Source organism: Calidris pugnax, unplaced genomic scaffold (assembly GCF_001431845.1).
Source record: "Calidris pugnax isolate Ruff unplaced genomic scaffold, ASM143184v1 scaffold496, whole genome shotgun sequence".
In the NCBI taxonomy this organism is placed as follows: Eukaryota; Metazoa; Chordata; class Aves; order Charadriiformes; family Scolopacidae; genus Calidris; species Calidris pugnax.
Window position 1 is genome coordinate 148,400 of NW_015091286.1, and position 11,717 is coordinate 160,116.

At 50.7% G+C, this 11,717-nt stretch overlaps 2 protein-coding genes across 2 annotated transcripts in view; one reads left to right on the forward strand and one right to left on the reverse strand.

Moving 5' to 3' along the window:
- LOC106899054 (olfactory receptor 14J1-like) overlaps positions 1-6,235 on the forward strand; it is a 13,211-nt gene extending 6,976 nt beyond the window's left edge. Inside the window, exons 2-3 of the mRNA XM_014960712.1 lie at positions 4,963-5,024; positions 6,197-6,235. Coding sequence (XP_014816198.1) covers positions 4,963-5,024; positions 6,197-6,235 — 101 coding nt within the window. The remainder of the gene's footprint in view (positions 1-4,962; positions 5,025-6,196) is intronic.
- A 209-nt stretch (positions 6,236-6,444) lies between these two features.
- LOC106899062 (olfactory receptor 14J1-like) lies at positions 6,445-7,383 on the reverse strand. The gene has a single exon (XM_014960728.1). The coding sequence runs from the start codon at positions 7,381-7,383 to the stop codon at positions 6,445-6,447; it is 939 nt and encodes a 312-aa protein (XP_014816214.1).
- Between the last annotated feature and the right edge of the window lie 4,334 nt (positions 7,384-11,717).

Below are 11,717 nucleotides of genomic sequence, written 5' to 3' on the forward strand. Positions count from 1 at the left end.
GACATAGGGAATTAGCCCCCCCCTTCCTCCCTGCCACCCACTGATGCAGGACTAGCCACTTCTCCTTGAAGAACTTAAGTGACTTCCATTGGCTGAATCCCAGAGTTTCTCAAGGTCACCGTGTACTGAAGCACCATTTGCTCAGCTTTTCATGTTTGTGTGCAGCTGGCTCATCTTGACTGGGGGATGAGGATTTCTGCCCTTTCAAAGACAATTCCTCTCAGTCAGCAGCACAAAACTGAGGTCACAAAATTGAAATGCATGAAGTTCCTTCAGAGAAAGATCATTAATTTTGAGGAGATTTTTTTTTGGAAATAGCATAGGATTGAGTCAAAGAAGTCTGCCCTAACTAGTCAATGTCTTGTGGGTGCATACAGCAGTGTTCTCACACAGCCAGACCTTCTGGGAGAGACACGAAGTGGGACTGGGAGTCCAGGACACCTGGGAGTTCTTCAAGATAGAACTCCTGGAGCTGCATGAGCTGGCCCTCTGCATGTGTGGAAAGACCAGCCACAGGGGAAGACGACCGCCCTAGCTGAACAGAGAGCTCTGGAGGGAACTAAGGGGAAAAAAAGGAGTTTATGGCTTTTTGAAGCAAGCAACTCAGAAGATCTACAAGGATGTTGTGAGGTTATTCAGGGAGAAAATTAGAAGGGCCAAAGGCCAACTAGAACTTAATCTGGCTACACCCATAAAAGACAATAAACATGTTTCCATAAATGCCTTAGAAACAAAAAGAGGGCTAAGGAGAATCTTCATTCTTTATTAGATGCGGTGGGAAACATGGCCTCAAAGGATGAGGAAAAGTCTGATGTGCTTAATTCCTTCTTTGTCTCATCTTTAATAGTAGGATGGGTTTTTCTCTGGGTACCCAGCCCCCTGAGCTGGAAGACAGGGATGGGGAGCAGAATGTAGCCACCATAATCATGGAATAGTCTAGGTTGGAAGGGACCTTTAAGATCATGTAGTCCAACCACCAGCCTAAATCTGATGAAAAAGCATCGCTAAACCATGTCAGTAAGCACTATGTCAACCTGTCTTTTGAATACCTCCAGGGATGGTGCCTCAACCACTTCCCTGGGCAGCCCATTTGAATTATTAATAACCCTTTCACTGTGAAGTTTTTCCTGATGTCCAATCTGAACCTCCCCTGGTGCAACTTGAGGTTTCAACAATGCTTCAGGAGCTTAAAATCTAAGGGAAAATGGTGAGGGACCTGCTACAGCATTTAGACACACACAAGTCTACGGGGCTGACTGGCATCCACCCAAAGGCACTGAGGGAGCTGGCAGAGATGCTCACCAAGGCCCTATCCATCCTTTCTCAGCAGCCTTGGCTATCTAGGGAGGTCCCAGGGAACTGCAGGTTAGCAAACATGACACCCATCTAGAAGAATGGCCAGAAAAAGGATCGGGAAAACTACAGGCCAGTCAGTCTGACCTCGGTGCCAGGGAAGGTTTTAGAACAGATCATCCGGAGTGACCTCATGTCCTGGTTTGAGGTAAAACAGAACTAATTTTCTGTTCAGTAATTTTACTTATTAGCTGGGCCTCTTCTAACTAACTAAACTCTGAAATTAACAGCCTATTGTTCAGAAACTGTTCACTCTCACAGTGATAAGACCTGATTATACCAAGGAAGGGTGTGCAGAGAGGCTCTTGCTTATACTAATTGCTATAACAACCGAGGTCAGGCAAATTTGTTATTTGCCCCATTGGAGGGTCGGAAGTGGAAAAAGCAAAGAGGGATCCCACCTGTAGGGAGGAACGGACAGGAGAGGTGACCCAAAACCGACCAACAGGGTATTCCATCCCATCCGCATCGTGCTCAGTATAAAAGCTGAGGGATCAAAGGGTCAACTCTCTTCCTTCAATGGCCAACGTCTGAGGAGGACCCCGTCTGTTCGTCTGCCTTTGATCCCAATCCAAGCATTCCTGACGCCAGATCCAGAATCCGGCTCCTGTCCATCACCGAGTCCAGCCTGTGATTTTCCCCTGTGCTGGAGACGTGATCATCATCCTGGGAGCTTGATACAGTTTTGTATATACTGTAAACATTTTTTTAAATATATATATTTCTTTTTTTTTCCTCCTCCTCTTCTTCTTCTTCTTCTTCTTCTTCTTCTTCTTCTTCCTCTTCTTCTTCTTCTTCTTCTTCTTCTTCTTTCATTATTTATTTATATTTTCATTAAAGCAGTTTAGTCTGTTTCTAAACTCATAATTTTTTTTTTCCCCTCTTCCTCTCCTTTCTTTTCCTTAGGAGGGGGAGGGAGGAGCCATCTGTCATTCTGGTTGGTCAATTCGGTCAAAACCACAACATTTTTTTACAAAGTGGTTTAATTAGCAAAAGGTTCCTGTCCCCCCCCCCCCCTTCCTCTCCTCTCTTTTCCTTAGGAGGGGGAGGGAGGGGCCATCTGTTGTTCTGATTGGTCAATTCAGTCAAAACCATGGCACGTCATGTGGCACATGCAGGACAACCAGGTGATGAGGCCCATCCAGCATGAGTTCATGAAAGGTAGGTCCTGCTTGACAAACCTGATCTCCTTCTATGACAACGAGACTTGCATAGGGGAGGAGGGACAGGCTGTGGATGTTGTTTACCTGTACTTTAGTAAAGCCTTTGACACCATTTCCTAGAGGAGAAATTCTCAGAGAAACTGGCTGGTCACAACTTGCAGTCACCAGGGCTTGGCATTTGGACTGATTCTCTTTAATATCTTTATCAATGGTCTGATGAGAGGATTGAGTGCACCCTCAGTAAGTTCACAGATGACAAGGAGCTTGGTGGGAGTGTTGACCTGCTTGAGGGCAGGAATTGTCTACAGAGTGATCTGGACAGGCTGGATTGATGGGAGAGGCCAACGGGATGAGATTCAACAAGGCGAAGTGCCGGGTCCTGCCCTTGGGTCACACCAATCCCACAAATGTAACGGCTGGGGGAAGAGTGGCTGGACCTGCCCAGCAGAAAATGACCTGGGGGTTGTTGGTCAACAACCACCTGAATAGGAGCCAGCAGTGTGCCCAGGAGGCCAAGAAGGTCAACAGCATCCTGGCCTGTGTCAGGAACAGTATGGCCAGCAGTATGAGGCAAGGAGGTGTCCTGCTGTACTTGGCACTGGTGAGGCCCCACCTCAAATACTGTGTCCAGTTTTGGTCCCCTCACTATAAGAAAGATATTGGGATCCTGGAGCATGTCCAAAAAAGATCAACAAAGCTGGTGAGGGGCCTTGTGAAGAGCGGCTGAGGGAACTGGGTTCTTTAGCCTGAATAAAGGGAGGCTGAGGACCTCGTTACTCTCTACAACTACTGGAAGAAGGTTATAGCTAGCTTGTGAGTTTCCTCTCCCAAGTACTTAGAGTGATAGGACAAGAGGAAATGGCTGCAAGTTGCACCAGGAGATGTAGATTGGATATTAGGAAATATGTCCTCACTGAAAGGTTTGCCAAGCACTGGAGTGGGCTGCCCAGGGAAGTGGTTGACTTGCCATCACTGGCAAGACTTGAGGCTGTGGCACATGGTGATGTGGTTTAGTGGTGGGCTTGGCACTGTGAGGTTTACAGTTGGACTCAATGATCCTAAAGGTCCTTTCCAACTGAAGTGCTTCTATGAGTCCATGATTCTTTTGAGGCTCAGGACTTGGTTTCATCCTCGCCCCTTCTTTGGGAGGCCAGGAGGTATCATAGAACGTTCCCACACTGGGCACTGCTCTCCCTCACATCCCACTGCCCCCAGGAAGAGCCCAGAGCCAGGAGTGAGGGGCAGGATCTGCCTTGGCAGGGCCTGGGGGTGAGGCCTTGGCCTTTCTGCTTCCTCAAACCAAGCCAGGGGTTCCTCAGCATTACAGCCACCTGCCCTCTGCCTTTGCCTACTGCAATCACAGCCTCCAATTGTCTCTCTAACGAGTCCCTGGGGAGCCTTTGTCAGGAACTGCCCTCAGTGGGGCTCATTAATGCTTCCAGGTACTTGGAGTTTGGCTCCTGATTTCTTGAGCGCTTTCTTCAATCTTCTCTCACTATCTGAGCTTCATGGACTCAGCAGCAAATACCCCATGGGGCTCGTTAAAAGACAGAAAGCCTTCACAAGGTATTGATCTCTTTGTCACTTTCCTCAGGTCTTCAAGACAATGTGGCCATCAGGACTGAGGCAGTGATCGTCCCCCCGTACTCAGCACTAGTGAGGCCCAAACTCCATAGGACTTGATGAGATTGATTTGCAGGTCCTGAGGGAACTGGTGGATGAAGTTGCCAAGCCACTATCTGTCATATTAGGAAATATGTCCTCACTGAAAGGTTTGCCAAGCACTGGAGTGGGCTGCCCAGGGAAGTGGTTGACTTGCCATCACTGGCAAGACTTGAGGCTGTGGCACATGGTGATGTGGTTTAGTGGTGGGCTTGGCACTGTGAGGTTTACAGTTGGACTCAATGATCCTAAAGGTCCTTTCCAACTGAAGTGCTTCTATGAGTCCATGATTCTTTTGAGGCTCAGGACTTGGTTTCATCCTCGCCCCTTCTTTGGGAGGCCAGGAGGTATCATAGAACGTTCCCACACTGGGCACTGCTCTCCCTCACATCCCACTGCCCCCAGGAAGAGCCCAGAGCCAGGAGTGAGGGGCAGGATCTGCCTTGGCAGGGCCTGGGGGTGAGGCCTTGGCCTTTCTGCTTCCTCAAACCAAGCCAGGGGTTCCTCAGCATTACAGCCACCTGCCCTCTGCCTTTGCCTACTGCAATCACAGCCTCCAATTGTCTCTCCAACGAGTCCCTGGGAAACCTTTGTCAGGAACTGCCCTCAGTGGGGCTCATTAATGCTTCCAGGTACTTGGAGTTTGGCTTCTGATTTCTTGAGCGCTTTCTTCCATCTTCTCTCACTATCTGAGCTTCATGGACTCAGCAGCAAATACCCCATGGGGCTCGTTAAAAGACAGAAAGCCTTCACAAGGTATTGATCTCTTTGTCACTTTCCTCAGGTCTTCAAGACAATGTGGCCATCAGGACTGAGGCAGTGATCGTCCCCCCGTACTCAGCACTAGTGAGGCCCAAACTCCATAGGACTTGATGAGATTGATTTGCAGGTCCTGAGGGAACTGGTGGATGAAGTTGCCAAGCCACTATCTGTCATATTTGAGAACTCATGGTAGTCCAGTGAAGTTCCTGCTGACTGGAAAAGGGGAAATGAAACCCCTGTTTTCACGGAATCACGGAATTGTCAGAGTTGGAAAGGACCTCTAGAGATCATCTGGTCCAACTCCCCTGCTAAAGCAGGAACGCCTGGAGCACACTACTCAGGACTGCATCCATCCCTTTTCAAAAAGGGAAAACTGGAAAAATCAGGAAAGTGCAGGCCAGTCAGTCTCACCTCTGTGCCTGGCAAGATCACGGACAGATTCTCTTATGGATGTTCTGCATGGAAACTATGATAAGTACATGGAAAATGAGGAGGTGATTGGTGACAGCCAACGTGGCTTCACTAAGGGCAAATTGTGCCTGATAAATGTGATGGCCTCCTATGATGGTGTTACAGGCTTTGTGGATAAGGGCAGAGCAACTGACATCACCTACCTGGGCTTGTGCAAAGTCTTAGACGCTGGCCCACATGGCATCCTGGTCTCTGACTTGGAGAAACATGAGTTTGAAGGGTGGACCACTAGGACAAAAAACTGGCTGGATGGTTGCACTCAAAAGAGTAGTGGTCAACAGAGCTATGTCCAAGTGGTAACCAGTGAGGAGTGGCATTCGTCAGCGGTTGGTACTGGGACAAGTGTAGTTCAGCATCCTTGTCAGCAACATGGACAGTAGGATTGAGAGCACCCTCAGCAAGTTTGACGACATAAAGCTGTATGCCACAATCGACATGCTAGAGGGAAGGGATGCCATCCAGAGGGACCTACCCAGGCCTGAAAAGTAGGCCTGTGTGAACCTCACGAAGTTCAAACAAGCCAAGTGCAAGGTCCTACACCTGGGTTGAGGCAATCCCAAGAACAAATTCCAAGTGGGTGGAGAATGGATTGAAAATAGCCCTGAGGAGAAGGACGTGGGGGTATTGCTGGGTGAGAAGCTCAACATGAGCAGGCAACGTGTGGCTCTCATCCCAGAAAACCAATGGCATCCTGGGCTGCATCAGCAGTAACATGGCCAGCAGGACGAGAGAGGTGACTCTGCCCCTCTGCTTCTCTCTCATGATGCTACTGTGTCTACCTCTAGGGCCCCCAACATAAGAAGGATGTGGACCTGTTGAAGTGACACTAGAGGAAGCCATGGAGATGCTCCGAAGGCTGAAGCCCCTCTGCTGTGTGGACAGACTGAGAGAGTTGGGGGGGGGGGGGGATGGGATTAAAAGGGAAAAACCAATTAAATCAAGGAAGGAAGGAAGGAAGGGAGGGAGGGAGGGAGGAAAAAGTTTTTGGCATTTCCTGAGATACCGTGGGAGTGTTTTAAACATAATGGGCATTTTATTGATTCTGAAGAAGTATGTCTTGAAATAGTTTCAACAGGGACTCCTTGAGCTCCTGGTTCCTCATGCTGTAGATGAGGGGGTTCAGTACTGGCGGCACCACTGAGTACAGAACTGCCACCAGCAGGTCCAGGGATGGGGAAGAGATGGAGGGAGACTTCAGGTGGGCAAACATGGCAGTGCTGGCAAAAAGAGAAACCACGGCCAGGTGAGGGAGGCAGGTGGAAAAGGCTTTGTGCCGTCCCTGCTCGGCAGGGGTCCTCAGCACGGCCCTGAAGATCTGCACATAGGAGAACAAAATGAAAACAAAACATACTAAAGAAAAAAACACATTAAACACAAGAAGACCAACTTCCCTGAGGTAGTGTGTTTCTGAACAGGAAAGCTTGAGTATCTCAGGGACTTCACAAAAGAATTGGTCCAGGACATTTCCCTGGCAGAGGGGTATTGAAAATGTACTGGCCGTGTGCAGGAGAGCAGTGAGAAACCCAGTTCCCCAGGCTGCTGCTGCCATGTGGACACAAGCTCTGCTGCCCAGGAGGGTCCCATAGTGCAGGGGTTTGCAGATGGAAATGTAGCGGTCGTAGGACATGACGGTCAGAAGATAATATTCTGATGATATAAAAAGTAGAAACAGAAAGACCTGGGCAGCACATCCCGAGTAGAAGATGACCCTGGTGTCCCGGAGGGAATTGGCCATGGACTTGGGGACAGTGGTGGAGATGCAGCCCAGGTCAAGAACAGAGAGGTTGAGGAGGAAGAAGTACATGGGGGTGTGGAGGCGGTGGTCACAGGCGATGGCAGTGATGATGAGGCCGTTGCCCAGGAGGGCAGCCAGGTAGATGCCCAGGAAGAGCCAGAAGTGCAAGAGCTGCAGCTCCTGTGAGTCTGCGAATGGCAGGAGGAGGAATTCGGTGATGAAGCTGTAGTTGGACATCAGCTTCTCCTGGGCACAGGGAGCTGCCCAAGGAAGAAAAACATTGGCAGGTTAGGACAAACATCTTGGAATAAAACTCAAAGTTCTCATAGAAACACTCCAGTTGTCTAATTGCTTGGTAGCCCCTTCGTTCATCTCCTTTTCAGGAGTTCCTTTGTTTTCTGTTTGAGTGTTCCATGAGGACCTGAGGCTCTGCTTTTCTCTCCAGTTCTGGGTTCTACTCTACAGTGGAGCAGGGTGGGCATTAAGCTTTGCTGCTCAGAATTTCGGTCAGATGTTACCCACTCACAATCGTAAGATTAAGAGGGGAATGTTCTTTTGAAGCAGAAACTGTCTGCATTTTTACTGCACTCAGAGTGAAGAGCTGTGTCTGGGGAGATGCAAAGGCATTCCCTGTGGCTTAGTGCTGAGGGAGGAGAGCTGGTCTGTCCATCAGCCTTGTTCCTGCCTTCTTTGTGCTTGTGCTTCTTTGGCATGTTCATTATTTCTCCAAAGAAGCAGAGAACAGCAAAGAAAAGAGAATTCTCTTCCAGAGTACAGACCTGCATGGAGGGACCCACAGGATCGGTGTCTGAGCTGCAGCTGAAACCCCACCCCACAGCAAGTTGTGGGGAAGACCAAAGGCAGCACAGAGAGGAGGGGAAGGCATAAGGAGCATCACCAGGATCCTCTGCAAAAGGCCTGCAAGGTCAGGGAGAGAGTGCAGAGGTGATGTTGGAGCTCTCTGTAAGCTGAAGCAGAGGGAAGTTGGCATTTATGAGGCTTCACCAAGACTTTTACATCTCTCAGCATAACAGCTGAAGAGTCTCAGTTCCACACCCAAACCTGGAAGAGGAATTCCAGTTTCTCACCACCCAGCCCACAAAAAGTAGAAAGATCAAAGCACAGACTCCTTCACTTTCATGTAGCCATCACATAAACCTTCCTCTTGAAACGTCCCCTCAGAAACACCCTGGGGCTGATCTGGAGCTGTGAGCATCCGTCCCCAACACAGCACCCTCTTGACAGCAGAAAGATCCTGCCCTGCCAGGCAGGGCTCCTTTCACCCGCAGCTTCTCCCCACAGTGCCATGGGGAGCTGCCTGGACAGGCTGAGAGCTGACCCTGGCAGGAGTCAGGGTCCCTGCCCTGGCACACACCCCAAGGGGCACAGGAACCCTGCTCAGAAGGGGTCCCCTGGGTACCCCTGGCTGCACACACACCTTCACCCCCCTGAAGCCCTCCCTGGGAGAAGGCAGCCATCCTGCCCTGTCCCTCTGAGGGTGCAGCAGGGAAGCCCCACTCTGGGGCACGTCCCTCTCCACACTAAGGAAACTCTGAGAGCCATCCTTCCAGATCCCACCTACGCTCCTGTGCATTGACCTGCAGCCAGAGAGTTACTGCGCTGAGAGCTGGGAAGAGTTCTCCCCCAGAAAACCCTCACCATCCTCCAGCTCCACGGTGCCTTTAACCTCCCTCTCACCCCTCTCGTATCTCTTCAGTGCCTGCAGGCAGTGCCCTCAGCCCTGCTCTGCTTTTCAGGGGAGGCTCCTGGGCAGAGCTGTCTCTCTGCAGTGCTCCCACTTGCCAGGAGCTCCCTCCATCCCAAGAGCCCGGCCCAGCTCAGCAGCCAAGGACCAGCCCAAGGTGGCACTTTCTCTGCCCCCTCTGGGCTCCCTTGAGGTGTCCTTGGGGCTCCAGGGGAATCTGCTGTGAAACAGGCTGCAGCAATCACTGATGTTCCCTCCCTCACCACTTCCAGCAGCTTCCTTTCTCCTTTTAGAGACAGAGTTAGGTCTAAATATCACCTTTCCTCACACCACCATTAGACAGGACACCCAGACTGTGCCAGGGAGGGATCTCCTTTGCCCTTGCTGAGGGAAGGGATTCAGCTGAGTGAATTGAGGCTCCTCTTTCTGGGTTGGCAGTCCTGGGGCTAGAAGGGGACTCAGCTCCTCCCATGCCTGCCACAAACCCACAGGTGCTGGGATTCCTCTTGCCTCAGTTCACATGGGCACAAAACAGGCTCCTGCATGTGAGATCCTTGTCTCACCTCCCGCTCTCCTCACTGGAGATGGGGGCCAGCAGTCAGTTGTTCAGACACTACAACCTGGTGACATCTGAGGAGCCAGAGGGGACCAAGGTGCATGCTGGAAACTGGAAGGTCAAATGGAGTAGTTCACAGAGACAGGGCAGCATCTGGGGGACGTCTTCTTAGGGGCTGGTAGGAAATTCTTTCTGGCCAACTGAAATGACAGCAGATGCCCCCATCTAGGACAAGTGAACCTGTAGCTATTCCTTTTGTCCAGGGCAGCCTGTAGAGGTCTCCAGCTGACCAGCTGGAGTCATGTGCCGTAGGGAGAGTGAAGTCTCTCTTTACCTGTTCTCCACCAGCTGTATTTTCTACATGTCCTTTGAGTATCATGGCGATGGTCTCATGCACATCCCTTTATTGAGTAACCCAATTCAGGGCAGCTGAATTTCAGTCTCATGTCCCAGTACAGACCTGCAGCACCTGCTGCTCTGTATCACGGAAAGCTTCTTCCTCCCTTAATAAATGAGAAGACCTCTGCTTTCATTGCTCCTTCTTGACCATAGCGGTGACTGTTATAGCTGAGGGCCGGGTCTCTGGTTGAGGTACAGTGTCTCTTTGTGTGTCTTTAGATGCAGAGACCTCTCTTCTCCTGAGGGTGTTGAATAGTGCTGAACAGAGCTCAGGAGGTGCTGGCCAGCCCCCAGCACAGTGTGACAAGTGGTGGCTCTTTGGCACGGCCAGGGCCCCCCTTTTTTCCAGTGTTCTGTCATTTTATCAGGATCCCTCTCTTGTTTGGGTTGAAGTCCCGGACCATCAAAGGTGACAATTGTTCTAGGTACCTGCCCATATTCTCCCACACATCTTGCCACCCATAACCACGCTGCCTCAGGGTGTACCTCTGGATATCCAGAGAGTCCTGAGTAGTGCTTGGGATCATCTTTAAGGACATAACCAGAGTGTCCTCCTTTAACACATAACCAGAGTGTTCACAGATGTCTCAGGACAACAAGTGACCCCATCCAGGGCCCCGCTCACCTGCTGCAGGTGCACCTCCTCCTGTGTGGTGGTGATTGGGGTAAGGAGCAACAGTCACTGCCGCCTGTACTGCTCAGGGCTGTGGTCACACCATCAGATAATGTACCTCCAGCTTCCCACCTGGCTCCTGCTTCCTGCATTGCCTTCATTGCAAGGCTGCCACAGAGCCTTATGGAGCGAGCACGTATTGCTCAGGCTCCTGAAACCCCCCTCCCCCGCCCCCAACACACAGGACACCTTTAACAGCTGAGCTCCTGGGATTCAGCAGTCACCTTGGGCTTCAGGCCCCTCTCTTCCTGCTCTTCCCAATGATCCACACCATGATCCTGGCTTCACACCTCTCTATCACAAACCTCTCCATTGGGTGTTGGAATGGAGGGATGCAGGCTTTTCAGGAAGGACAGGCAGGGCAGACGAGGAGGGGGTGTTGCCCTCTATGTCAAGGACCAGCTGGAGCACATGGAGCTCCACCTGGGGATGGATGAAGAGCCAAGGGAGAGCTTATGGGTCAGGATTCAATGGAATGCAGGGGCAGGTGACATTACAGTGGGGGTCTGCTACAGGCCACCTGACCAGGAAGAGTGAGCAGAGGAGGCCCTCTGTAGAAAGACAGGAGCTATATCACATTCACAGGCCCTTGTTCTCAGGGGGAACTTAAAACACCCCAGTATCTGTTGGAGGGACAACAACAGCAGGGCAACAAGCAATCCAGGTGGTTCTTGGAATACATCAATGACAATATCCTTCTACAAGTGGTAGAGGAGCCAATGAGGAGAGGAGCTACGGTGGACCACAATCTTAGTAACAAGGAAGGGCTGGTGGGGAATATCAAGCTGAAGGGCAGCTTTGGCTGTAGTGGCCATTAAATGGTAGAGCTCAAGATCCTTAGGGTGGTGAGGAGCGTGCATATCAGGCTCACTGCCCTGGAGAGCAGACTTTGGCCTCTTGAGGGATTTGCTTGATAGGGTACCATGGGATAAAGCACTGGAGGACAGAGGGGCCCAAGGAAGCTGGTTAGTATTCAAAGATCACCTCCTCCAAGCTCAGGAGCAATGTATCCCAACAAAGAAGAAGTCAGACAAAACAGCCAGGAGGCCTGCATGGATGAACAAGGAGCTCCTGGACAGTCTCAAACAGAAAAGGGAAGCCTACAGGGGGTCGATGCGAGGACAGGAAGCCTGGGAGGAATACAGAGAAACTGCCCCAGTGGCCAGGAACCAAATTATGCAAACTAAAGACCAGGTAAAATTAAATCTGCCCAGAGACATCAAGGGCAACAAGAAAAG

Bases quoted from the DNA above. Each gene is read 5' to 3' on its own strand.
- LOC106899062 (XM_014960728.1), bottom strand. From the start codon at position 7,383: ATGTCCAACTACAGCTTCATCACCGAATTCCTCCTCCTGCCATTCGCA.